Here is a 27,753-nt window from a genome sequence, read left to right as displayed (position 1 = left end):
TATCAATGACATTGAGACACAGGATTGCTATAAGACGCGAGACGATACGACGCTACGTTTCCCAGAGACATGGATGACATGAGATCGAGATCAAGTAACGGTCCAGATAAGAGGGAACCGCGAAAAATGCATGGAATGCAATATGCACACTGGCATGTAAAAAATGTCTTTGGTAATACTAGAAATTTGATTGGCCGAGACACAGCATTCAAGCATAAGTTACACTTAAAACAAGATTTTACCTAATGTTTTTTATTATTTATTGTTAGGGACTATTATTTTTTTTTGAAATAGGCTTATTAGAAACGGTAATGTGGGGAACCTTGTTAAAAATGGAAGAGAAAAAACTATTGTCCCTGCTCTATCTGATTGGTTCAAAACAGAAAATAGCCCATAAGCAGGCAGATTTTCCACGTAATTTTCCTCAAAATCTTACTATATTCTACATGTTCTTACCAGTATGTTTTGTATAAAAAGATCCTATATGGGAAAAGCTTTTTGCCGCAGAACAATGAGACCTTGGTTCTTTCTTGAATGAATGATTACTCAAATAGTAAACCTCATATAAAATGCCAAGATTTAGAAGGCAAAGGTGCAGATGACGCGAAATGATTATTTAAAACTTATTTTTAAGCTCAGTATTTCTGTTGAGATGTAGCGAGATATGGAAACCTTGTTACAATTCTCTTCAGATTTAGATGATGATTTTTGCTAGTCGTCCAGGCCTTTTGCGCGACTTGTTCCGAATGATGGATATGTAGCGAATTTATCTTTACGGCTAACAACGTAGCCAATGTCAATCAAATAGAAATACCAGCTCTCTAATTTCAAATATAAACAGAGGCCCGTTGGTCAAGCTTATGTCTTTTTTTTTTATTACAAATCATACAAAAATTCTAGCTCTCATTTCAAACATTAATAGTAGGCCAAAAAGACCGTATAATAATTCTCATCATTTCAAATAAACTACCTAGTGGATTATCGTAAGTCTGGGAGCGCATAGGATTTCGGGATACGAGCACGTTTTTCAAGAGCGTACGTAAACATAGGAAACTCCTCGGATGTGTACAGAGGACCCATGGACTGAAAAGCAAGGTACGTCCTGAATCTGGTTTCCTTTCGACTGAATGTAATGCTGGTCACCGTGCGCCACGTGTCATTATCGGTGAACTGCTCCTTGACAATCACGTGATGTTGCGCGGCCTTCAGACAGCGCGCCGCAAAGTCTGCCGGGATAGGAGATATGAACCACTCGTCATGTGACTCCGTGGAGCCTTCGTCCCAGTCCATACGCGGAAATAGGGAAGCGGATTGAAAGTTGAGTTTCATTAGTGCCTCAACCTGGAGAAGGTGCAGTTAGTGGTAGGCAGTAAGGATACATTGAAACTGAAAATGTAGGAAAAGCCATTGAACATGACGTTGGATTTATATTGATATGCTTGTATATTTCGACAAGGTATTCTTCGCCAAAAATCCAAAATGGTGGTCAATTTCAAGAAATAGAAGACCCTTGAGGAGTCTGAACCATGTGACATCCACGTGACAAATTTGTTACTGACCTTAGAGTTCCGTCGCGCGTCAGTCGTGCTGTACTTGATGATTGGCAGCGAGTGGCGAATGCGAGGAGTGAAGACCGTGTTTGGCGCAGGCGCAAAGGAAACTTTCCGATGCTTCCTCAGAGGTATTCCACCGTAGTATGTAAACGTTGCCTTGACGACTACCTCTGGCTATATTGAGATAGAAAAAGAATTACCACTGGCCTAAGATTCCCATTTATACATCTCGGCACTATAGGCTAACTCGCCACCACTATTGGTTGGAGAGCCCGCTCGTAAGTCCTAACAGGATTGGCTCATTGTTGGCTCATAACCTCATTGTTCTATTGTATTCCCGTTCTATTGTTTTTTTTTCTTCTCATTGTTTTGTCTGTGGTGCATCAATCCAATGTGGTGAAATCTTCCGATAGCTTCTACATTGACCAATTAGGCGACTCGACACCACTAAAGGCTAACTCGCCAACTCTTTGGCTGATTCGGCCGAACTATTGGCAGACTGCAGGCTGACCCGACAGAGCAAAAAAATGGCATGAAATTTTCCAATTCTCAACATATAAGCTCAAGATTCCGCATACAAGGAGTTCCTCTGACCAAAAGCTTAATTCCAAATTTTATAGAAAATTTAGAAGATATGAAATTTAGATATAAGCGAGCAAAGTTGCCTTAAATTCTGATCAGAGCCCGACTTCTCCCTAAAAACGAGGAGAATCCATACTTTGAACATTTGAAAATTGCGCTTCAAGCCTCATATCTCGAAGACGAATTCATTAGAAAAAAAACACTTTTTGATATGTTGGTTTACACAACATAAGGAACCTCTATGCAAAAATATAAGCTTACCGAAGTTAACCAGACCTTAAGATCTTATCCATTTTTCGATGTCCTTTGGAGTGACGGGCGCAGTCATTTCTTCGTTTAATCTTTGCCACCCAAAAGGTCACGTGATCATGTGGTGAAAGTCGCCAATTGGTAGACGACCTATTCGTTAAGTTTGAGCATTCATGCAAAACAAGCAAGAAAAAACGGAGAGTTTTTATTGCCATCCGTACCTTCTTGGATCCATCAACCATCGCTTCGTTGGTGCCACGTGACATGGCGAAAAGGGTGTTTCTCTGTTTGCGTAAGTCCGCTGTACTGAAGTTCCGCGTTGTCACGACCTTGTTGATAATCTTGTTCTGTGCCAGGTTTTCATAAGTGTCGATTAGCTTTCTCATAAGAACTCCGTCACACACTCGCAGACGACCTACGTATAAAGGTCAGCGGTCATGTGTACAATAACAGACGTGAATACGTTTTACTGTCATACGTGCAATCAGCCGGTGCAAGAAACCTGACGTATACGTATAAAAACGTTTGAATATATATCTGAAAAGTAAAGTTAAATAAGGTAAATATTTTTTAAGGTGGCTGATACATCGGAGGTTTCTCATTATATTAGCGCACTCTCGACTCACCCCTTGGGGCGCAAAAGATAAGCACCCTTTTCAGATAAGAGTCACCTTTTCCCCTAGAATACAATGACCAAGCCCAAGATCGTAGCACCCACAAATTACTATCTTGTATCATACGCGTACTGAACTATTTGTTTGGGTTATTCGTATTTTAATAACCGATCGGAGGATTTAATTTAAATAATTTCTTAAATACAGTACTTTAAATTAAGACAGCTATTCATAAAAAGCTGAAGTCCGAATGTTAAGAAATAAGCGCCCCTTTCGCTACTCTCAATATTTGATAAAGGAAGCACCATCTGAAAATTGAAGGAGGAGGGTTCAGCCGTGTATGTTTATTTTTCTTGTCTTCAAGACGTGCATTATTTTTTAATCGCTGTATGCATTTTTTGTCTGTCTGGTTTAGGCTGCATGCATTTTTTCCAGGCTTTTAATCGTGTATTTTGTCCCTTACCCACATCAATTTTTCTATGGCCCGTCCCTAAGCGCCCAGGGGCCGATTCCTTTGTAATCTTTGGTTATCGAGGGTAGCATATTTAACCGAATATACAGTTTTCTAACATATGGCCCTCTGTTAGTAAGCACTGTCACTGGGGGTGGTCACTGCCAGAGGGTTTATTGCGTCCCCAGTGGTTCTTTTACGTCCCTTCGGTTCAGGTTAATGTAGTGCAGCTTGAAGAGACGGGACCTCCGGTTTAGTGTCCTTATCCGAGAAGACTGGAAACACGGGAGAATAACTTCAACTCACTTGTGACAAATTCGATTCAAGGCAGGAACCCGGAAAAATCCCCAGTTTGAGCCAGGATTCGAACCTGGGCCACAGCGGTGAGAGGCCGACGCGCTAACACACTAGGCCACCCGTGCTTCCACTATTCCACTTCCACTATTCCTGAAAAGTGAGATAAATTTATGTGCCGAAAGGGCACTGGAATGAGCATTTACGGCGTCCCCACATTATTGAAAGTTGCCATTGTATGAAAGCTCGTCCAGATTCAATGATCTGCCGCCTGTAGCGATTCATACCTTGCCACGGAGCTCGTGACGCAAAATCCCAGAAATTTCCCACATCCATTTGCATGGGGGGGCTGTGGTCCCCAACCTCACACGGATTTTCCCTGTAAACGTCAGATGGCCCCAGTACTGGTGCCGGCTTTTCTTTTTCTGTCGCACTTTGCCCAGGTCGGCGAGGCCTACGACGTCTGAGTTTCGCCAGCGCGCGTAGGTTCACTGTCGCGCCCTCGGCTTTTTCACTCATAGGGATGTCATTTTTTTGAGCGGCAATTTGGGAAGACAACATTGCTGTTTTGGGTTTATGATCTTGCCGAAGATTTGAAGAGTCTACCAAGTCGCGTGCGTTAACAATAAAAAGCCGTTTTCTCCTGTCATGAGTGACTAGTTCTAATTGGTACCGCTAGAATGCGAGTTCTTTATTGTTCTAATTCAGCTCGCGCATGAACATTTAGAAGGGACGCGATGGGAACATACAAAAGCAATAAAATCAAGCGAGTAATATATAGACTTAGGCAATGCCTAAAAGCTTATCTTGATTTCATATCTAGCGATTACGTCCCGTTTCACTGTAAGCGCTTCCCTGCTAGCAGAGGCCTTATTTCTCTGTATTTCGCTGGGCTGGCGTTCGCGAGGAAAAGAGACCTCTGCCATGGCTCAAAACTGTTTTCGTTGCAGAGGTCTCTTTTCCTCGCGAACGCCAGCCCAGACAAATACATAGAAAAGAGGCCTCTGCTAGCAGGGAATGTGAGCGAAAGAAACTAGGAAAAACAACGATAATATAGAGAATGTGTGCCCGCTATCTTTTCATATCTTACGCTCTCTGATTCTAATGATGAGTGCCAAAAATCCAAGTAGTCCAGATCTAAGACAAAATTACTTCTATGATAATTCATTTTATTTTATTGCAGTTATTGAGATATTAATGATTTAGGCCCTTTTTAATCTGTATGGATTTAAAACAAATAATAGTATAGGCTGCTTGTTGCTTTTACTCGATTGTATTGGAGCATAAATAGGCGACATATTATATTGATTCACCGCTCGTCAGCTCATGCTTTATCTGAGTCATGCGCCGATGTATTATATAGAAGTATTTTTCTTTATCATTTTTTTGTTGTTTCCACAGTGAATTTCTGTTCTGGTGCTATCCTCACCGTTTGCAAACTGTGGTTGACAAAATCACTCCTTTCTTTCATATTTTCCCAATCAATCAATACTTTTGAAAAGCTGTCGTCTTTCTCCCTCGGTCAATTTCTTATGAGGACATTATATGCTTTTTTTATTTGCTTTTTTCTCAAGAACGGCGAACGTCGAGAATTTCCACGTAAACTCGCAAGAATTCGTGTTTACTACGATTTTGCAGGCCGCCCATTTGAAACAGACCCAGGCCCCACTAGAGTTTTTTTTTAAACTTGTTTGTTTTAAAAAACATCAAAGGTTTACCGTGCGCTCATCCCAGGCTCTCAAACCATCCAGAAAAACGACTGCCATTGATTAATATTTCCATAATATAATCACGAGTTTTTGTGGAAGCTACGTTGCGTCTGTGAGGTCAGTCGATGTGCCGAAGTGCTCGGTGCGCGGTGCGATCTCCTAACCGACAAACTGTCGTTAAATTTATTCCACTGTAAACAAAGTAGCTGTCGGAATCGACGTCGAAACTCGTCGGAAACCATCGAGTAAATGATCGGGTTTGCCGAGCTGTTCGCGAGCAGACAGACGGTGCATACATTATATATGGCCCACATGTATTCAAAACTGGACATATCCACGATCATCTGCGTGCAGCGAAACAAATGGAAAGGAAACATAGTGAGAGAGAAGACGCAAACAACTGGGATTAGTATCTTGAGGGCTTTGGCGTTGGAATCGTCGTGCTTTCGACGCGCGGCTTTGCTTTTTTCTTTTCCAATCTCGCTGTATTTTCTCCCAACCTGGCTGCGCATGGTCTTGTGCAGTGCGCGGCTGGCCCGGATCTTCTGCGCGATCTTCCTATACACCCAGACAATAACAGCTAGCGGGAGAACATACCAGAAGAAGGTTAAGGAGAACACGTACAGACGCATGGTGACTTCTGGCATTGGCCAGGTAGGCGTGCAGTCCACTGTCCCAGGTCCATTCGCGTCCACAAGAAAGTCCATCACAAAGTACAATGGTAATACGAATCCCACAAACGCGAAAACCCAAATAAATAAGATGACCCACTTGGCAGCTTGCAAGGTCTTCTGGGCACGCATGCTGCGAACGATGGCCTTGTACCTGTCTATCGCTATAGCAACAATTGATCCAATAGAAACGCCGTAGAAGATGTCAGAGAGCGGGTAGATGACTTTGCACACGAAGCCCCCGAGAGGCCAATGCAGGGGGTCCTCCGTTTTGACTAAGATAAACGGGAAACAGATTGCAAGGATGCCAAGATCGGAGATCGCCAAATTCAGGATGTAGTAGTTCACTGCCGTCCGTGTTTTACGATTGCACGTTGTGATTATGACAACAAGGATATTACCCACAATTCCTGTCGAGCAGATCAGGGCGCTAAGGCAGAGTCGGAAAATCTCTAGTACCTTCGGCTCCAGCTCGGGGGACAAAGCAGCATTCGGGGTATAATCGGAACTGTTTGTGTAATTTACGAGTAGAGAGATGTTTAGAAGGCCTGTGACTGCCATGTTTTTGGTCAAATCACCTTAATGCATAAATCATCTGCTTCTTCGAGGGTTTTGAGAAAAATTTCAATGTCTTGCTTTGCTGTCGCCGGAGAACTCTTTTTTTTTGTCACCTCGCCGCAAATTTATGAAGTACAGCTCTCAGCTATCAGCTGTACAGCTATCATCTCTAGAGCTATCGTCAGAAAACCTCTGTAAAACAGAAAAAAATATCCATTAAAAACATCTCTTGACAAACGACCCTTTTGTATTGGTAGATCCCAATAATTCACTCCTGCTCAATAAATGAATTCATACATTTGGTTGATAAAGTGATTGTAAGAGAATTTTCTAGAGTGCTGCCATTGGTTAAAGGACATGAATTTTTTATTATTGTCTAGACATGCCAAGGATATTAGTTCTTGCTCTAATTGACTCCGAACCTGTGAACCACATTAAAAGATTATCCTAATCTTTACAAGATAGGTCTCAATTTCTTCAATACAATTAGAGCTAATTTGCTAAATGTAAACCCCCTAAGGTGTTCATTAATTAGGTACCGCAGTTTTCTTATTATTTCAGTACGGTTCGCTTTTGGTCACTTATCACACTATCACATGAATTAAAAAAACTAAGCAACACAATCCCGCCTTTATAATGTAAAAATATTATTATTTTAATTATCATCGATCGCTACCGCAAATCTTCAGTTTGGTAATAGTGCGATCCGGTGGGCGCATGAAGACATAGTTTTCTGAGGAGCGTTAAGATCAGACAAGATCCGAATTTCTTTTTGAATGACACAATTTTAGAGCTTCTAGGATTTCGTCTTGTTCTGAAGAACACTGGAGCATTTTTTAGCTACACTACGTTACTTGCTTTATAGTCCTTTTTATTGACTAAATTTCCTAAAACTGCGAATGTGGCCATGGTTAGCGCGCGATGACTTTGCGTGGTATCACTCCTGAGAAATCTCAGGGATTTTCGAGGCATTGGTCGAAGTAAATGCAAACTGACCTGAATGCGATATCGTTACTCCGCTTTGAGGAGAACTAAAGGCCTATGTCTAATGCTATCTTGTTTTGTTATCGTCGCTTCGATAAACGTAAGGTTTGCTTAATGCTTCGATCATTTGCTATAATCTGAGAGTGGCGCGAAAATTAAAATGAATGGGAAGGTCCTTGGGGTCTTTGGAAAGAGCTCCATCCACGGTCTCAGAGGGGTAAAAACCCTTGCTCTCTACACTAAGGACTAATGAATCCCTCGTCTTCTCGAATAAGGCCGTTGAGCGTGAGTGCCGTCTTACCGCACTTCATTAACCTGATTGGAGTACGTAACAGAAACGGGACGGTGACCCGTGGTACCATCATCTACCGTGACAGAGCAGAGACAGAGAATTGCAAACATTTCCTATCTACTAACAGGGGTGGATTAGGGGGGGGGGGGGCGGATTGGGTGGATATTCACCCCCCCCCCCCTTTTGAGAGTAAAAAATTAAATTGTCACTTTGTTTGAAGAAAATAAATGTCTGTGGGACGGGAGACTGTCCATTTTCCTTCGCCTGCTTGACTTTGCTGGCTGGACAAATCGAATTTAGCGTGAAGTGCTGTAAGATCTATGAAGTGATCTACCAAGAACAACGTGATCAGTTATAAGCCGTCTATCCGGCCATTATCCATCCCCCCCCATTTTGAATCCTGGATACGCCCCTGACATACATACGAGTCAGGTGAGCCACATGTGAAACGAGTTAAATCATTTCCCGCGACATCTCAACCTACCCAAGATGCAGAAGATGCATTGCCTTGCAATTAAAAGGATATTAAGTGTAAACAGCAGTCCCAAAATATTCTTGCTCCCCCTATTAAAATCCTAGTCCTAGTTCCATCGATATCCCTATCATCTTTTCAATCTGCTAGTCTTAGAAGGCGGGGGGGGGGGGGGGGGGGGGGAGGTGGTGGAGAAGGCAAAAACCTTACGCACTTGGATCAGTAACACAAGGTCATTGCGTGACAGAAGGCAGAGCGATGTCGTGGGAGACTAGATCAGAAATGATGTTTTCCTGTGATTACTATGCGTTCGACTTTGCCCACGCATCCTCCGGGGGGAGGGGGACTACCATGATAAAAAGACGGGGGTGACCGTTGGTAAAATCAATTTTAACCCTAAGGGATGGGACTTTGAGTGTGATCGACAGCAATTCTTATCCCCAAAAGCACATAAGATGTGATGGAAGGGATTTTTAAGTCTAAACACTCAAAACAAACGCATTTTCAGGTGTCCTGAATTGCGATCCTTAAGACGCCACCATCGAGCATATCTTTTTTCTGACAACATTCATGTCCAGTTGTTATTAGAATGTGGTGTTCTACTTGTGTGAGACCCCCTAAGGGCTATCAGAAGCGGAATATTCTAACACACCCTAGGGAGAGCAATTAAAAAAATTTTATACTCTAAAGTTAGAAAATATATCACTCCCGTCAACTGTTATGGAGAGTCCCCCCCTCCAAAACCCCGGGCATCCTCATCCATCCTCATCCTTATTTTTGTAGGAGTTCCGAATCCCTTGTGTTACAAAAGAAGTGCTTATACAAAAGAAGACTTACCATATTTAAAAGGGCTAGTTAGAAGAGCTTTAGCTTCGAAGATATTATTTCATTTCCTTGAAGAATGCTGTTTAAAAGTGCCAGTACATCTTGTCCTTGATTCCAAAGGCAAAATATTTTTTTTGTATAGACGATAGTTTATATCCCCGTTAAAAGATAATAATTAATCACATAAACGAACATGCTCACCTACTGCGGTCTAGCAAATCTTTTTTTTTACTTTTAATGCACGTGATAACTCGTGTTAACCGCGGCACGTTTACTGAAAACAGCATTTGTTACGATTAAGGAAATCATGACGTTATACCGGTAAATAATCCATCATTCTAATCGACACAACATTATTTTTAGCCGCAAATTACGCAGGTATATATGTTTTATTTTTTGTTATGGTACATTTGTTTTCTTATAGTCACGTTTTTACAGCGGCGGATTAGATAACTGCCCTGTTATGCTTCATACCCGATAGGGTAATTGGAAATTTAAAGACCTTCACCGAATGAATGCCGCTTTTAGTCGCGGCCAAAAACATCTTACAAAGCTTTAGGCTTGTATACATCGAACCTAACATGAAACCTTATTCAGTCGAACCTATTGTTTTGGAAACATGTACATGAACGGTACGACGTTTGCCGCGAATCGGTTCGAGTGTGTTAAATAGATTCAAGTTCGAGTCGCCGAGTCGAATCGGATCGTGTGTGGCGCGGGTTGCCAGCATACGTCGAACCGAACTTGAACCGAAAATAATTGATTCAAATTCAAACCTTTGTACAAAATTGGAAAAAAATACCCCCTCCCCAACAAGAAATAAACCCGTTCCCCCCTTAACCCATTGACTCCTGGCTTTTTTGGAGCTGAATTTACAAAAAACAGACTGAAACAGATACCTCCCCCCCTATTCTGAGTTTTATACAGCCCGTCAAAGTCAAACACAGCTGCACCTAGTCAGCGGTATCCAAGCTTTCCAACAGTACTTTGCGGTCCCAACTTTTAATCCCTCGTTGTTGTGCTGAAGCCAGCACAAGTTGATGGTTGCTTGTATTTTTCATCAAAAATACAGCTATGAGCATATTAGGAGAGTGTCTCAGGACATCATGAAGTCTTTTGGGGCATAATTGAGTGCTTTGCTTATGGATATTTGCAAGCAAAGGTGGATTCATGATGATTTTTTCTTGTTTGGCTTTGCCTGGATGAGAAAATAATTTTCTAATGAATCACTACAGCTCTCCTAAATGCTGTCTTTTCTGAAACCAAATTGATTCCAAAATTGTTTACCTGGAGGATCAGAATAAAGGTATCTATTTGTGTCTTGAGCTGTGTTTGCTGATCTCTCTTCCTTGTGTGGTATTTTGAGCGTTTTATTGAGAGGGGTGATTTTGTTTTTCTCTCCTTGTTCGATTTGAGATTTGTCAAAGAACCTGTGCTATTATTTGGCTTAAGAGTAGATGCCAACACTTTGGTTGGATGCATATCTGCAAGACCATTTATCCCTTAGACTGATGCCTGTGTATCTTCATCTTGTTGTGTTTATTTTGCATTTATGAATTTTTTGAGTTGTGGGTACTTCCCAAAGCCGGTACAGGCCGGTTGAGGGGTCAATGTGTTAAATTAAAGAGCATGCGCTCTAAGTACTGTTCCACAATATGGCGAACTTTCGGAAGTCAGCGCAGAAGCATTTGTATTCATCGCTTAAGTCTTTCAATACTATTACGCCCTGAGACGCCCGTAAAATATAGGCCCAACTCCAAAACGTCAGAAATGCAAAGCAAACATCACCAGACCTGGATACTCATGGATTCCCCCAAGGCATAGACGACCTTCAAAAGTGCATCCAAGCAATGGTAATAGAATTGACTCTTTCGTCGAAATATCAACCTTGATTTCTGACCAATTAGGAAACAAACCAAAAAAGACACAAATTCCAAACTACAAATAGAGACAAGCAAACACAGATCAAGTCACAAATAGATACCGTTATTGCCCTCCGTCAGGTCCCAATCAGTCACAATAATGAAATGCTAGAACCTTCATTAGAAGCGAGTCACCATGTTTAGCCTATTTTGCATGCCTGCACTGCATCATGGGAGTCTTGGCAATACCTTGACAGACAGGCGGGCAACCTCCTCCCCCAGAATCATAACAGTTTTTTTTTTCTCTTTGCCCCGCAGCCAAACAAAACATTTCCAGGTCCAAGGAACTCAGAATAAGCCTGAAAACAATTTTTGAATAAGGTTGGGTAGCAAAGATGGCCCACATCGGAGATTATGAGGCCATTCACTAGAAAATTCCTTTCTCGCTTGTTGAAGCCCAGACAAGGAATTATCCCATTGAATCAACCTCAGCGTGCAAACATCCATAAGCACAGCATTAATTATGCCCAAATAGACTTTATGATGTCCTAAGGCACTCTCCAGATGTGAAAAAGCTGTAATTTTTAAGCAAATTACAAGCAAAACTGTTGTAAGCAACAGGCTGTAGTAGTGCCGTCGCTAGAAAGAAAAGGCACTGCAGTGCATTGTTGGAAACTTCAAGGCATACCGTCTTGGGTCAGCGGTAGCTTAGCTTAACTGATAGTGTTAGACTTGAAATAGGGGGGGGGGGGGAGGTTTCTGTTTTCAGTCTGTTTTTCTTCTAATTTTGCTCAAAAGTACTCAGGAGTGAAAGGGTTAAGTTTCCTAAAGCACAGACGGCAAATATATTCTTGCATATCAAGATTTGGGTGACCTTCAAACCTGCCCGGTCAATCTCTTGATTAGTGAGATAAAGATTTGACCAAGGGATCATTTTTTTTCTTGACAAATTCTGGCCGCCTGTCTCAAATTGACAGGAATCAGCATTTTTCACCATGTTTCCTGGACATCAGGGAGCGAAAAAAGTTAAACTCTTCTAAATATGGGCATCAATGTCCATATAAGGTAATACAAACGAAGGACACTATCCATGGGGAATATGTTTGATATGTGGAAGAATGACCCCCGATGACAAATCTTTGGTCGCTATAAGCTACAGCCGTGAGGCACAAATTACACGAAAGAATTGCCATATATTGGTTTGCCCGCTTCGCGCCGCCGCTGTCAAACTCACGTGCGAAATCTTAACATTGGAAAAAATATATATGCAGAGTACATGGAGCTATTGACCAGTCGCGTGGCTCGTTAAATTTGAACCAGGTTTCTTCGTCGCTCCTATCCATCATATCCGTTTTTCCCGTCGAATGGACGCAAACCAAGTAATTTTTTTCACAATAAATAAGTATTCAATGTCCTAATCTTTCGATAGTTCCCTGGAATTCTTTATCCATATCTTATCCAGTGCTTGAAGAACATATTTCTCTACAAAGATGGCCATGAAGCACTCATTCCGTACAAATATTCAATATAATTAATGTTAACAATTAATATTAATACAATATAATTAATATTCTTTGCTCGATACGTCGGCTTAACACTTACAGACTTTCCAAACAAAGTCTCAACATGGCGGCCAAGGCGCGTGTGACGTCACACGCTCAGAGCCTACATGATTATTTGGGTAAACTGAAAAATCAATTCCTGAGAACCCAAAGGATTTTGTCGCTGGGCGACAACAAAGTTTCGAATGGAGATTTTTTAGATTCGACAATTTACGGTGTTGCTCTAATAAAGAAAGTTAGTTTTGCGCCTTTTTAGCGTTCCTCAAAATAGCTTTTTTTGGCAAAGGGTATCTGTGTTTACACAATATTCGGTCTAGACGCTTTCGATCCAGCTTATCAAGCAGGTAACATGTCATTGTAATAATATCTCTTTTACTCACATGATATAATCTCGCAAGAAATACATATATACATATAACACATTTATACATAAGAGGATGATTATTTGTTTCGGCTTTTTCACTTTTATCACTTCTTCTCGCATTCATCATTTCCTTATCTATCTTTGGGCGATTCAAGAAAAGTTCCTGTCGTTCCGTTCGGGGGGGAGGGAGTTGTACAGGGTGCAGTACCCCACAACGGCGAAAAGTCCACCTGCGGTTGTGCTCTCGGTCCCGCAATAGACGTGCTATTTAGACAAAACTATAAAGCAAGCGAATTAGATTACTCTGATGTGTCATCAATCTAAAAGTCACACTTTTTTTTAGTAAGACGGCGGAAGGACATTCCTATAAAAAAAGAGTGTTCTAATTTGTATAAGTAAACAGTTTGGGCCCTGAGTGGCGCCATGTGTAGCCAGTTAGCTGATCTAATAGCTGGAAAACAATTCAAATATTTCCATTGAAATAATCTAAATATAGTCTTGGATGTTTTTTTTTCTGCTTGAAATAATTGCTTATCGATATGTTTCCCTCTTCTAGTCTTTTTCCAAAACTCTTTAGTGTCCGGCTTTTAAATTTGACCCACCGTACGGCATATTAAACTCGATTATAGCGTGGGCTCATCCGAATCTGCATATTCCGCATAATACGCAAAGAAAAACGGGCGAAAACAGACAACAATTATGTGTTTTAAATATTTAGGGCGACGTTGTACTAAGTGTTTTCGTAGAATAATGGTTTAAAAACAACTACGACGCCATTTTACGACTTCCACTCACTGCGAGAAAGCATCCATTTCCATAGCTAATCAAGCGAGATACTTTCAATCAAGTATTGCTACTTAAATATAGGACTTTAATGGTGGGTGGATTCTCCGAAGTTGTTTCGCTGAAAAATCGCTGTATCTTAAAATATAAACAATAACAAAGGAGTGAAGAATGGTCACTCTTCAAACAAGGTGAAACAAAAGAATTGCCATTTATTTTAGAATAAATACAAAAAACCCAAATAGTCGTATTCGTTAACCAGAAGAATGAATACAATACACCAAAAACTGGAATTCGACTCTGCCAAATTTACGTCTTTAATAAGACTTCTTCAGGGCAGACTCAATTCCAGTTTTTCGTGTATTGGATTCGAATCATTTTAGAACGCACTTGAAAATTCAACTTGAGTTGAGTATAGGGTTTTTATTATCAGTTTGTTTCTTCTCCCAACAACCTCATAAATTCAATTCGCATAGACCGTGCTTGAACGGCTCCAAAAAGTTACCAGGCTTTCTATACGTCCAAAAATGGTGTTACTCAGCTGAATTTGGCTAAAACGACTTGGACTTAAACATATCAGCGATCTTAGGCCTGCAATTACTGGCGGTTTCCTTTCTGTTTAAAAATAATTAGCAAACACGTTTTTAGCCGAAAAAGATTCAAAAAACGGAAATTAGAATTTTCGTTTTCACCCGAAAAGTGGAATATTCAAGCACTTTTGGTTATTCTCATTTTCTTTTAAGTTCATGGATTCATTGGCAACTCACTGCGCGAATAATCTAAACTTTATTTTCAGCCAGCTGTTGTTGTTTGCTTTATTTTTTTCCAGACAATGCAGACCCTTTCGGTAAGTAAATCTTACGAGTGCAGTCTTTAATATTTCATTTTCATCTCAAATTTTATCAATAATTTGAAATAAACCGGCATCATATGTAAATTTGCAACTTAAAATTCCTAAGATGGCTAAATGTTTTATCATTACTAGTTAAAAAGAAGAAGAAGAAGCGATATTTAGAATTTAGCATCTGTACCAAGTTCTGTTTTTTTTTATGTTTAATTTGCGCCCAAAACATACGAAAATTAAGAGGTCCGCACGGTTTTCCAGTTAAAATATTAACATATGTGATGAATTTTTGAAAAACTACCTTGTTTGATAGATAGAATATGGGACAGTGGTCGATTGATTTATTATACGAAATTTCCCAGAGACACTAAACAACAACATAAAATAAATAAAAAAACGTAAACGTAAAGTAAAAATATAATGACAAAAAAAGAATTGAATACTTACAGAGTCTTTGTCGACCGGTAAGAATATCTTTTAGAAGAGATAAACAAAATACGTTGAGCTTGTTCTGACTTTTCTTGGCCGACTCCCTTTTTAGCGACGACGTGGGAAATGAAGACTTATGAAGTCAGACCTCTCTTTTACTGTGAATTTAGTCCTCGTTAGGGGCTTTCCTGGTCAAAAGCGATCGCTTAGTCTCACCGACAGCTGGACAAATGAATGAGAAAAATCAGCTGCAGGACTACGACTTTTCCTAGTCCACCAAATTACAGCGAATAGGGACACATTTGCATGAGCCTCCGTCATTAGAAAAACTGCCAATAAATAAGTGTGAAAGAGAGACCTGTGAATTTGGTAAACCATTTATATGCAAAGTATCGAGGTGTCTTTAAGTTTCTGAATCTTATAATGTCTTTTTTTTTTTCTAGAAAAACAATATCTATTTGCTTTTATCACGTAAGGTGAAAAATAATCTGTTTTCAAAAAAACCCTAGAAACTAAAGTAAAACATCACTAAAATTTTGTAAACATTATTACATTGATAAATTTGTTACAGTCAATATTATCATTTTGATCAAATGAGATTGGACCTTGGAATATTTTCCTAATTTTTCATTTGTTTACCGTATTTTTTAAGATACTGTAGAAACGCAATTTTACTTTACCCTTTTTAATGTAACTTGGGTTATCAGCTAGTTTTATTGGTTTGCTTAAGTCCGTTGTTTAAATCTTGCCCAATACTTTTTTCAAGAGAAAAAAGTCGAATTACATACTACAGATAACGATCATTTTAAGTGACTTTCACCAAATTACATTTGGGTTAATATAATTTCGTATGAGTAAGCCTATACGAAGCAAGCGTTTCCGTGAGGTTTCAGTGGAAATTAAAAGCAAGGAAAGAGTATAGCCGCGCGAAGACTAGGGATAGGAGGAGCCTTTATCTCTCTCCCCATTCTTCGCGCGGTCATACTCTTTGCTCGATCTTTACTTCCGCTAAAACCCAACAAAAACACTTGCTTATGAGTTGAAACCAGTTGTTGCTACGTTACATTCAATCAGTCGAATATCAAATTAATTTTCCCTCGCTTTTGGTAATAGTTATCTAAGAAAAAAAGCTAAGTATCTATTATCCTGTAAATTTGTTTCACTTATATCATTGAAGGATACTTTATCGTGCCGATAATGATCTGCCGTCGGTAGATCATATCTTTCCAAGGAAAGCCTGAACGCCAGTGCACTATTCAAGAATTGAATTCTGAATATCACGTATTAATCTGGCTTATCATAGGGGGGGGGGGGGGGGGGGTTAAGGAAAGTAATATAATGAATTGAGGGGACAAATCTACAGGGTTTTTCCATCAGTAACAAAACAGAATCTAAAAGCAATGCCTCCTGCCATAGCATTTTTGAAGGTGATTAGTATGAAACAGGAGAGGGCAACCAAAATAGCTCATAGCTCAATTTGTTTAGGAAGCAACAAAACCAGAATCTTAAGCCTAATTTCAGGAAGGCTAGTGAAAAGAAGTTATACTTGGAACAGTATATATTTTCTTGATGTCCTAAGGTGTTATTTTTTTCCAACTCGTATCTTGTAACTAGACATGATGTTTTCATATGAAGAAAAATATTGAAATATGGTATTCCCCAAATTTCCCTTTTAAGAGGTCTAGTTTAGAGGTCTAGAAAGCAATCGAAATACATGTAAAATTGAATATACTATTGTGTGGTGAATAAATATCACCTTGAAAATTTAGGGTCACCTTGTAAATTAGTATTTTTTTGTCAACGATTTTAGGAGATCAAAATTAACCTTACCCCAAAATAAAGAGGTCGAATCTTACCGTTGTGAAATCAGTCATCTAACCAAACTTATAAAACCTAATGGTGCACTTAACGCCTTGAAAAAGAGGACAAAAATATGAGAAATTCACCATTCTTTAGATATTGGAAACCTAGGTGTGTAAGACCGGTTGCTATGGTAACCTGGAGCATCATATCAACATGATGTCTGCAGATGCATTTGGGGAAAAGTCATCAAGGATGAGCTGTCTAGCTACTTTTACCTTAGTTCAGAAGTTATTGCCCTTTTACCGGAGGGTCGGGGCTGAGACGCCTCCCCCCTCTCCTTCCCCGGTCTGAATAGGGTTAATTGTTTTTATTTTTTTCGGGGTCTGGTATCTATCAAATCGCGCGCTCTGATTGGCTCTCGTGAGGTCCGGTATCCTACGATCCGGACCCCGCGATACCGGACCGCTCGCCTCCAAAGCTCGAAATAGTGAGTTGATTTGTAAAATGCCAATCGAAAACAGGTTTTTACTCCCGAGTTTATAGATCTTCACACGTAAACGGCATTTTATTTGTCATTTTATCTAGAATCATTGACTTTACGGAATTCGGCTTCAAACTCCCTGTGCTGTGTTTTGACAATTTCCCGCCATAATGATTTTGCAACGCGCGCGATATTTCACGATACGGACCTCCCAGCTAGTAAATAACATATATGTTCTGTAATTTTGATAAATTAAAATTGCAATTAATAAAATTAATATTGATCATGAGACAAAACTGCTAACAATAGTGAAATTGTTAGCACGGAGGCGGTCCAAAACATGAACTGTGAAATTCAAAAGGTAAATTAAAAATTGATTTTTAAACAAATTACAAAAAAAAAAAAAAAAAAAAAAAACGCTGCCACCTTTGTCCCGCGTTTCTTATAGCAATAAATAAGGACGTTAAAAAAACTTGGACGGCAACGGTGACGACGACGGCAGAAAAAAATCATTGGATTACGAATTCACACGTGAAAATACAATTTGTCTAGCCCTAATGGTTTGCCAATTCGTACCTCTTTGGTAGAGAAGCTGGACCCTCTGGTGTAAGTGATTGGATTTAATCCTGTTTTCATGGCAGCTTCTGTTTGTTCCCCCGCTCAAGTATGATATATACCATAAATAATCTTGTTCCTCTCCCATTGCTTGAATCAATTTCCCGTTCCCGGGAACCAAAGTTCCGCTTACGGATTCCAGTTGTACATATAGTGTATATATTTTTTACTATGGAGACGAGCTCTATTTTTTAATACAGAGGAAAAATCTAATCACTTAGTAAAAATCATTTCAATCAACTGGAGTTTATAGGTATTAGTATCTGTCAACGTTTTGCATTGACTGTACGCAAAGTAAATACAATAATTAAATTTATGCACTGCACTACTTTTTTGTGCAGCTTTTGAGGAATTCTATTTTGATAGACCTATTCTTAGACGCTATGTAAACAAAGTTTCAGGTTTATTTGTCATCCAACGTGTAAGTTTTCGACGCCTAGAAAAATGATGAATTTGTACATGTACCAAAATATGTTATATCTGCGATGAAAAATGAACAAATCAAGAGTAAATCAAATGTAAAAAAATGGCAATGAATTTTAGAAAGGCTATACCAAAGTTTGCCTTATTTACGTCCGTTTTCAATTACTTTCAGACATTTTTATTAAAAATACAAGTCATAAACTCATTCAAATTAGAATCGAATTTGAAAAACATTCAGCCCCCCCGCATGCATAGACAACTGAAGGTTGATAAATCCAAGTATTTGCCTCAAAATGTTTGACATTTTAAATCTGTTTGAAAAGCCCGTCTTAATTTAGAAGTACTGAAACGAAATAACCATTACAACAAAGAACGACTTTTTACACTTTGACTGGTAAAGGATTTGATGGGTTCTTTGGTGACTCATCAATTGTTTTTTTTTTTTTGCTCGCGTGTGGGACAGAATGGATCTATCTGTTCCTATTCCCATGCGAACGTTAAAAAAAAATATTTTAAAAATGGAAACTGTCTCCATCATTGCTGAAGAATTATCCCCGGATAACAGCACTCTGCATTTCTGTCTTTTCATTAGTTTGACCTGTGACGAATGTCGAGAGGGTTTCCAACTGGAAAATGAACATAAATAATTTTCTACCACTTTTAAACGCTACTTCTAGATCGAAGTGGCACTTGACTTAAGAACTCCTAGATATTTACTTAAAGCCGTTTTAAAGCGCAATGTTTCCACTTTTCTGTTAAGTTCTGACAATATTGAGAGAACCCGTGTTTAGGACGTCTAATTCATGATTTTAGATTACATACCGGAGTTGAGCTTGTCAACGGTGGCCATCTAAGTTGGTTTGAGAGCACGCGACGAAAATCTTAAGGTGACTACTCGAAGTGATCTACAGCTCTCGTTGTTTTGTCCAACAGCGCTCTACTTTAGCATAATAGCTTTGCACATCCTGTTAGAGCTGAAAGCTTTTTCAGCATATAAGTTGAATTCTAATCGTACCGGTGAGATTCGGATTGATTTATGACGTTTACGCGCGGTCACCTAAGAAAAAAAAACAGGTTGAATAAGAGGCCTGCGAGGAAAGAATGGAAAAAAAAAATAAATGTGTAGAGCCGATTAAGGCTATTGGATTAAGGTTTAATAAGTTTATCTTTATGCAAATGTTATCTCGATTGAAAATGCTAATATTATACAAACACACTGTATTAGAGTCCTTCATAACGAAATTTCGAGAAAGAAGAATAAAAAATACTGCAATAAAAATGAAATAAAACAAAAATACAAAACAAGAAATAATAATAATGAAATAACACAAGGGAAACAAATGTCAGGCCTTTCGGCTTCAGTCCATTGGCTTTTTACACCAAATGAGCACAATACTAAGCCTGGAACATAATGTAAAGTTAAAAGGCATCTGTAACCGAAATCACCTGTAATCGATCGTAGGTAGTTGTTAGGCTTTCACAATAAAATGGCCTATTGTAAAGCTGTTGTATCTTAGTTGTTTGGAAGATAAAATTTCTTTTTTTTCAAGTTGCAAATACATGTGGGTGCGAAAAGGCACTTGAAAAACCACGAGAAGGATTGAAATAGACAGGACGCCAACTCTCTCCTCTACTTATTTTTAATGGAAGCCTTCTCTTACACCTCGGAAATTACCATTTTACAAAATACAGTAACTTGAATGGAAAAAGCGCTTTAATTCGGCATTTAAATTGAATTTGACGGAAAAGCCGCATATATAGGACATTAAGCAAATTGAATTAGAAAAGATCACAGAAACAAACAGGCTTTGAGCTAACGTCAAGTGTGAAGTGGTCTGGCGTTGTGCTGTTTATGGAGGAAGCTTCTAGGTAAACTGATAAAAAGTGTTGTCTACTTTTTGCTTTAATTTGGAGTCAACAGCCGCTAACCAAATTTTACATATATAGAATCTTCAATTAAGTAAACCGTTATGGTATTTTTTTTCTCCAGTTTGTCAGTTTTCAGTACACAGACATTGAGAACATAAGAAATACTTTAATTCTTCCGGGTAGGTCCCAAGTTAAAACAGCAAGCCATAAAGGGATGAAAAAGTATTCTTTATACAAACTCTTTTATAAAATCAGATTTGTTGTGTAGGATGCTCTATAGTCAAAATCATTTCTTTCTTATCAGCCTGCGCTAACATTATTGAATATTTCAAGGACTGTCCTTAAAAGGCATGAAATGGTAAAAAAACGTTGTGCCAAATAGAATAAGACAAATTAAAAATAAAGTATTCACACAATGCGCTATTCATGACCAGTATACAAGTCTCGCACATAGTTTAAAAGCATAGCCACTCTTATCACAAGTGAATCAATATAAGGAAGCTTAGTCCCATCAGATATGCAACTTTTTATGAAGTCTTTTTGCCGCTTGGTGGGGATAAGATATCGAGGCGGGGGTGGTGACAACATGTGAATTCATGGGGTATACGGATAACAGAATGAGGGAAGGCTTAGTGGCTAAGGTTGTATAGAGGGATATATTAGGAGAGACATACTGTGCTATTATTGTTTCATGATAAGATTCCCGACCACAAGTTTTCCATAATCCATGATAAGCTTCCTCGAAGCATTTACTTTTTATTTATTCATTTGTTTGTTCATTTTTAAAAAGTTAATTAATTAAAAGTTTATTTATCATATGTAAACTTTTTTTTGATTAAATCATGGTTCGTAAAAAAAAAAAAAAAAACCTGTCGTTCCGGTACCGAGAAAACTTTTCAAAGACCTTCTCAATTGACTTAAGATTGCCATAAACACTTTTTTCTCTCTTGTGATTAAAACTACAGTCACATAACTAAAGAGGTACGACTACATAAAAAAGTGTTCTTGCAGGTATTCTAAATCAGAAATTGATTAGTTTCCGACTTTTGACAAAAACGACAATCTTTCTTGATATGTTATTTATCTAGAAAACAATAAAGATCCATGTGAAGACCATGTGGTCAATACCCCTAAATATATGTTGTGTAATAAGTGTAATAAGTGTAATCGTCAAACGAGAACAAAGACATTACAGTGTATTAGTACTAAAGACACTAAATCGTATTTCACGGGTTTTTGAAAACCACTTTTTCTTAGGTATACCCAGAAGACCCTGGGAACGAGGTTGGGATCAATATAAAACACCCTCGTATCTGTCACCATCTGCTGTGCAGTGTTATCTCGCGAATGTTGATTGAATATCCCCGACTTTTTTGTCATTTGCTCGCAGTTTGCGGTCTACAAAAACCTCACGCGTGGAACACACGATTAAAAACACAGATTTAAAAAAACCTTGTGGGAAACACGCCAATTCGAAATGTCTAAAATAGAAGTGACTATCGCAACGACTTTACCTAATTTTAAGATCACCCCCGTCTCTTTTTTATTGAGTTTAGATTCAAGCATTTCTCGTTAACATTTATTTAAAGAATCGAAAATTTTATTTGTTTGGATAAAGTTAAATGTTTAACTTTGTTGTCGATTCATTGTAATTGGTTATTTTACTGCCAAGTAGTTAAATGTTTAACGGTTTGTTGTCGATGCATTGTGATTGGTTATTTTAACGGCCAAGTATTTTCAATAAATGATTTACCCCAAGCAGGTGTCGTGCCTCAGTTAATGTGTAAATTGCCCTTGTTGCATGAAGGAACAGAATTTTCTTGATTAAAATGCAAACAAATTAAAGTTACAAATTGTTGTGTGTCTTCGATAATTAGTTTTTATTCTTATAGCAATACTAGCAATTTTAAAAAACTATTTCATGAAAAGACTTCTGTATTAAGACTCATATTGTATTCGACAACGTCAGGCAAGGGAGGGTTCTAGACCCCTCTTGCAAACAAGTTTGATTGAAGTGGATATACTCCTCCAACAACACTAAAGTGTTTGTGTTATTAGTATGTCCAGAACACCCTTTGCCACAATGACCTGGGGAAACCAAACCTGGTGGAGACTTTTAACCGCAAAATATTTCTCTGTCCGTAGACATTAATTTTTTTACGTGTTTTGTCGTTTTTCATTAGACAGTAGAACCAACCAGTAGACCCTGAGCTCATTAAGGGCTTCTTTTTGTATGTCGTCTAGTTATTTTAAATAGTTTTTCTATGCGAAAGGCACAAAAAAGCGAGGCTTCTGAATCAAGTTTCCCTAGGTGTGTACTGTTAGTGAGCATTGTCATGTCATTGTAACTGAAAATGGTCACTAAAAGACAGCGTGAATTGTGTGTAAAATGGTGTTAATTTACGTCCCTTCACAGCCGCCGATCCAGGCCTGTTTACACCTGTTACCTGTTCAGCAAGCAGGTCAAACTCTTTTTTTTATAAGAACCCTTTTTATAAGAACGTCCAGCCTGAGATTTCACCAAATTTGCTAAGAACATGCCGAGGCCCCGATAGCATATTTTTTTTTCTTTTTTAGTCTTTATTGCGTTCTAAAATGCAGAATCAAATTGTGCTCATAGTATCAGCCTTATCATTGCTATTGATCTCTAGTGTAATTCTCTTCCAATAATTCATTGGATATTATATTGTTATATACACTTAAGAACATCGTTAAAAACATATTCAGCCTTAAAATGTCCCAAAAATAAGAACGGCCCAGCCTCAAATCAAAATTAGATGTTGTTATAAAAAAAAAGTGTATTTGAACACCCAATAGGGGTCTTGCGCTAAGAGATCACGTGACCTTTTTGGGTGGCAAATTCAAAACAAAATGATCAAACAAAAAAACAGAAATAACTGCGCCCGTCACACCAGAGAACGACGAAGAAATAAAATCTTTAAATGAAACCCGGAAGCGCTAAATGAGTTGCTTTTTGTTGCTGGTATTTTTCCACTAAAAGGCTGAGCGAGCGCTATTTTGCCACCAAAACAGTCACGTGATCTCTTAGCGCAAGTCTAAAAATATGAGATTTTAAAATAACTATTAAATACACGAACTTCCATACGCTTCCTTTTTTTGTATATCCAATAATCACAGGCTTCAAACGGGGGGTGGGGGGGGGGGGGGGGGGGGGGGGGAGACTCTCCATAAAAGTAGATGGGAGTGATCGTCCTATCCTTTAGGGTATAAAATTCTGCGAGGGGCGTTCAACGATTCTTCCAATTCTGCTATCCTTTAGGGAGTTTCACACTAAGGAATCACCGGACTCAAAAGTCGTCACAATATGGATGGCAGTGTCTTAAGGACCGCAACAAAATTCTGGAAAACTGAATGTGTTTATCTGTTAGTGTTAGAATTAGCTTCGACCACACTGAATGTGCTACATCTTAGCGACAAGAATTGCTGTTGACCACACCCAAAGTGCTATCTCTTAGGGTTAAAATAGATTTTGCTGACGCTCACCCCCGTCTTTTTAATTGTCCCTTCCCATGGACGTCAATACAATACCAATATTTGTATGTTTTTCGATATTAGACATGGTTGGGCGTGTACAGCATAAGCTCATTATGTGTCATTGCCCGCAATTACTGAAATATCTTTAATCTCGCGCCCTATTTCTTCGAGAGCGCAAATGAATCGGTATTTGTTAGAGTAACTACCGCGCAGTGACGTCATGTCTTTGATATCAGCGGCATTGACCATTAGGCTTTATAAAAACATCAATCAAGGAGTTAGTGGGTTACGTGCGCTGTTATAGGCCAATGTAAAGTCTATATACTGTATCAAACAAGTCTTTTTATAACCGTATGTTCTATTATTTATGAATAACAGCGTCTCCTAATAATTCTTATCATTCCTAATCTTACTTGCGTAGTGCACCGACACGAAAAATCTTTCCTGCTCACCCAAGGCTTTTTTTATATTATTAGCGCGCGACGCGGGATCCCTGAGGAAGGGCCCAGCGTTTGCTGTGAGAGAAATATATCCACAGGAATCCTGAACATTATTATGAACTGCAAGAAGCCCTGTAAACAAGCTAAGAATAACTTTATATACTTAGATATAGTCCAGCGAGCGTTCGTACGACTGTCTTTTCTCACTTTAAAGCAAAATCTATGAGGCTAGATAATATCTAGTTGCTTAGCAGCCGCTCCTAGTGTCACACGGATAGGCGTGCGTGACACTAAGGGCGGCTGCTAAGTAGTAATATCAGGCTCATTTCAAAAAGCCATAAGGTTTAATTTTTCCCATTTATCTTAAAGGCTACCAATTGAGTGACACCAAAAGCGCCTAAAATTGATACTCAAATGTTTATTAATGAATCACATATCTTTGTGTGTGCACTCTAAAATACTTGATGGCATGGTTACGCTGAATGAGAACACATCGTTGCTAAGATAACGGCTAGAGGTCACCTTAACTCCCCTGAACAATTATCTATTCTTTCTTTGTCCATAGCTGATTGGTTCGATTTGTTCTAAAATAAGATATCAGTTCACAAGGAGAACATATGTTAACGTGATCTCGTGATTCCAGTTCATCTGGTCATTTAATAAATTTCGGCGGACGAAGTAAAGTTTTTTTTAAGGTTTTTGATGTTAAGATAAAGCGATTGTTGATTTGTATCGTTATATTATACATAGACCGCTTGGCTTATTGTAATTTTTTTTGCAATCCCCTAACTCATTTCCCAAATTTCCAGATGCACAAAGCACGAACGTTACAGATCTTGAAAAGAGAGAGAGAGAGAGAGAGAGAGAGAGAGAGAGAGAGAGAGAGAGAGAGAGAGAGAGAGAGAGAGAGAGAGAGAGAGAGAGAGAGAGAGAGAGAGAGAGAGAGAGAGAGAGCACAAAAGAAAACTGTCCAGAAAGGCATGACAGTTCTAATGTATGTGTATTTTTATGAAAAAAAAAGACAAATTATAAAAGAAAATACTACTATTTAGTTAACTGATTTTCTGTTGAGTCACGTCTTATCTTTGAATGGATGTGTAGTTTGAATGAAATGTAGTTCTCTATTACAAGAACCAATCTAACGCTACCTCTAGGGGAAGTCAAGAACAAACAAGCACGTACACAGACGGATTCTTCTAATACATGACTTCGCTAAAACATCCTGTCTTCGTTACGAAAAAAACGCTTCAATGAAATATTTATCAAATGAAAAAAATACAACATTTAGAAAGGAATAGAAAAGGGCGAAACATTAAGCGCCCGAGAAAAGAAAATAATTCTTACCTGAACGAACTAACCACAAATAATTTTCTTCGAGATTCTCCTTAGCTCAAATGCGATCGTGGAGAGCAGTCTTCAACAGGACTCCAAAAACCCATTTGAGTGCCATACTCGAGACCATTTGAGTGTTACTCGAGAACCCATTTGAGTGTCATTAAAAATGAATATGACGTAAATCTCCGAAAGCGGGTATCTATTAGAGGTTCCGACGCATAAAGAGGAAGGTTGAAAAATGGCCTGATAATTTTTTCTAAAGATCCCTCTGGCGGCGAATTGTTATTTATAAATTTCCAACTACTACCCAAACCAAACAACTTGTGTAGAAAACACTTTCAGAATATCGCGGTTTATTTAGTTTACATTTTTATTTCTTAACAACAGAAAAGCAAAAAAAAAAAAAAAAAAAACCTTGACAAATATTGATGTCAGAATATTATTAACGAACAAGACAAAAAAATGGATATTTGAAGTTGAAGAAACTGGTTATCTGGACGCAGTCATACCATAGTTCGTTAGAGTATGCAAAATGCTATCATGTTATGATATACCATGACCATACACATTATAATTAGCTTTTAAAAATAAACTTCACACCAGCAATTCTCTTGAAAGCGCTGTGTATGAAAAACTTTTACGAAAGACAAAATCCATCAACTTATTTTTAGAGGATGAAAAAAAAATGGTCTTACTTTTTTGGAATTTTCAAAAGAATACTAGTTGGCTCATTTTGCCATACTAGCGTCGCCTTTCACAAACGATTTATCATTACTGGTAAATAAAGAACGACCGTTTTATAGACTTGGCATGTATTTTTATCTTGACAGAAACGCACGTCTCCATACCCGTAGATAATGTTTAGCGGGTTTGTGTGAATGACTTCAAGGAACTGTTTAATATTTTATCTGGGAAGGTTCTAAATTAGAAAATTTCTAAATTAGCTAAATCCCACCCCTCCCCCGCCCTTATATTAGAGATAGGATCCAGACTGTGGGACCGGCGTTGCTGTATCCCTGACTTGGCCAGAATGTATCATTTTCCCCCAGTGCACAGTTAGATAGATAGCGGTGTCGGGCCGCAATCACTAGCCTATCAGTAAAGCTTTGGAACTGCGGTAAAAAAAATACCCATGTTGTGCGGGGGGCGCGCAGGGGCTGCACCTGCGGTATAAAAGGCCGTGCCCATTGGGCAGATGGCGACTCACCCAAACCGTCAAGTATTGTAGGCTCGGTTTCCAGCCGTGGTTTTGTCGCGCTATCCTCCACTGACGGCTGGGCGCACGGTCGAGGCACCATGTCCGTGACGTCACATCGTAGCTGAGATAATTATGCGTGATGTGGGGACTCACCGGGGGTTTCCCAGCGTTCCCGCTAATTCAGAGCACAGGTAGCCCAAGCTTTTTATTTGCTCCTATTGATTTTACCGTAAGCATATGGCGAAAAAAAAAATTAGTTAAAAATAAAAAAGTTGTTGAAAAGACGTGTGAAGTATAGTGTTGTGTTTATGTTTACTTTTTGCGTGTTCTTTGGCTGTATTAAAGCGCCTTTTTCAAGATTCAAGATTTAAAATTTTCAAGTCCAGAGTTGATAGTTTCAGAGTTGATAGACTTTGTCTTTGGATTCATAGATCCGACATGTCAATCACGCGAGCACGAATAGCCAATCAGGAAAGAGATGATGCAATAACAGCCATGTGGTCCCACAAATGTCCCACAAAAAGTCGGCAATCGACGCCGAAAAAGATTGGTTTGATATATTTCTCTGCGAATCTGGACAAGCAAATAAGCATTTTTCGGTCAGCGTAGAAAGTGCTAGCCCTGTTTTCTTTGCTCAGCCGCTTTTTGTGTAGAGTTGGGACTCAATTGTAGAAAAACAAATTTACTACGAAGAAACGAAAAACAAAAAAGCAAACAAAGCACTTACAAGAGAAGTGTAAGTCCTACCATTAAACTTTTTTAATATAAACGTTTGATAATATCCTAGTTTACTTCAATTACATATAAGAATGAGACTGTCGTTTGTATTATTGCTGTAAATCTTGACGTTTGCCGATAAAACTTGTAGTTAGAAGTCGGTCGTAAACAGCGAATTCGGCTTTCTCTTCTGATTTCCCCCGCACTTAAATCACTGCAAGTTGACAAAAATAGCTTTGAAAACACATAAACACTCAGTACCTACCGTAGAGAGCACCG

The 27,753-nt window shown here is 38.9% G+C and overlaps 2 protein-coding genes across 3 annotated transcripts; both read right to left on the bottom strand.

Moving 5' to 3' along the window:
* Positions 1 to 852: 852 nt before the first annotated feature.
* Positions 853 to 4,562, bottom strand: LOC5508459. The gene is made up of 4 exons (XM_032377191.2): positions 4,031 to 4,562; positions 2,606 to 2,799; positions 1,560 to 1,727; positions 853 to 1,341 (listed from the first exon to the last, which is right to left on the bottom strand). Exons 1-4 carry the CDS (start codon positions 4,302 to 4,304, stop codon positions 979 to 981), a joined length of 999 nt encoding a protein of 332 aa, XP_032233082.1. The 5' UTR covers positions 4,305 to 4,562; the 3' UTR covers positions 853 to 978.
* A 329-nt stretch (positions 4,563 to 4,891) lies between these two features.
* On the bottom strand, positions 4,892 to 25,707 carry LOC116615537 (somatostatin receptor type 5). 2 transcript variants are annotated; one of them, XM_032377218.2, is made up of 4 exons: positions 25,569 to 25,707; positions 19,243 to 19,477; positions 15,117 to 15,320; positions 4,892 to 6,873 (listed from the first exon to the last, which is right to left on the bottom strand). In XM_032377218.2, the coding sequence occupies exon 4, from the start codon at positions 6,682 to 6,684 to the stop codon at positions 5,533 to 5,535; it is 1,152 nt and encodes a 383-aa protein (XP_032233109.1). In that variant the 5' UTR covers positions 6,685 to 6,873; positions 15,117 to 15,320; positions 19,243 to 19,477; positions 25,569 to 25,707; the 3' UTR covers positions 4,892 to 5,532. The 2 variants fall into 2 exon arrangements, with proteins under 2 accessions (XP_032233109.1, XP_032233108.1); XM_032377217.2 differs by lacking the exon at positions 15,117 to 15,320.
* Between the last annotated feature and the right edge of the window lie 2,046 nt (positions 25,708 to 27,753).

The sequence above is a fragment of the Nematostella vectensis genome, chromosome 12, assembly GCF_932526225.1.
Source record: "Nematostella vectensis chromosome 12, jaNemVect1.1, whole genome shotgun sequence".
In the NCBI taxonomy this organism is placed as follows: Eukaryota; Metazoa; Cnidaria; class Anthozoa; order Actiniaria; family Edwardsiidae; genus Nematostella; species Nematostella vectensis.
Note: the sequence above shows the minus strand (reverse complement) of the source record. Positions and strands in the feature narration are given on the sequence as shown.

Bases quoted from the DNA above. Each gene is read 5' to 3' on its own strand.
- LOC5508459 (XM_032377191.2), bottom strand. From the start codon at position 4,304: ATGTTGTCTTCCCAAATTGCCGCTCAAAAAAATGACATCCCTATGAGT. The intron at 2,800-4,030 runs GTATGAATCGCT...CTTTATACGTAG, and splicing joins GTCACGAGCTCCGTGGCAAG to GTCGTCTGCGAGTGTGTGAC. The intron at 1,728-2,605 runs GTACGGATGGCA...ATCTCAATATAG, and splicing joins TGGTTGATGGATCCAAGAAG to CCAGAGGTAGTCGTCAAGGC.
- LOC116615537 (XM_032377218.2), bottom strand. From the start codon at position 6,684: ATGGCAGTCACAGGCCTTCTAAACATCTCTCTACTCGTAAATTACACA.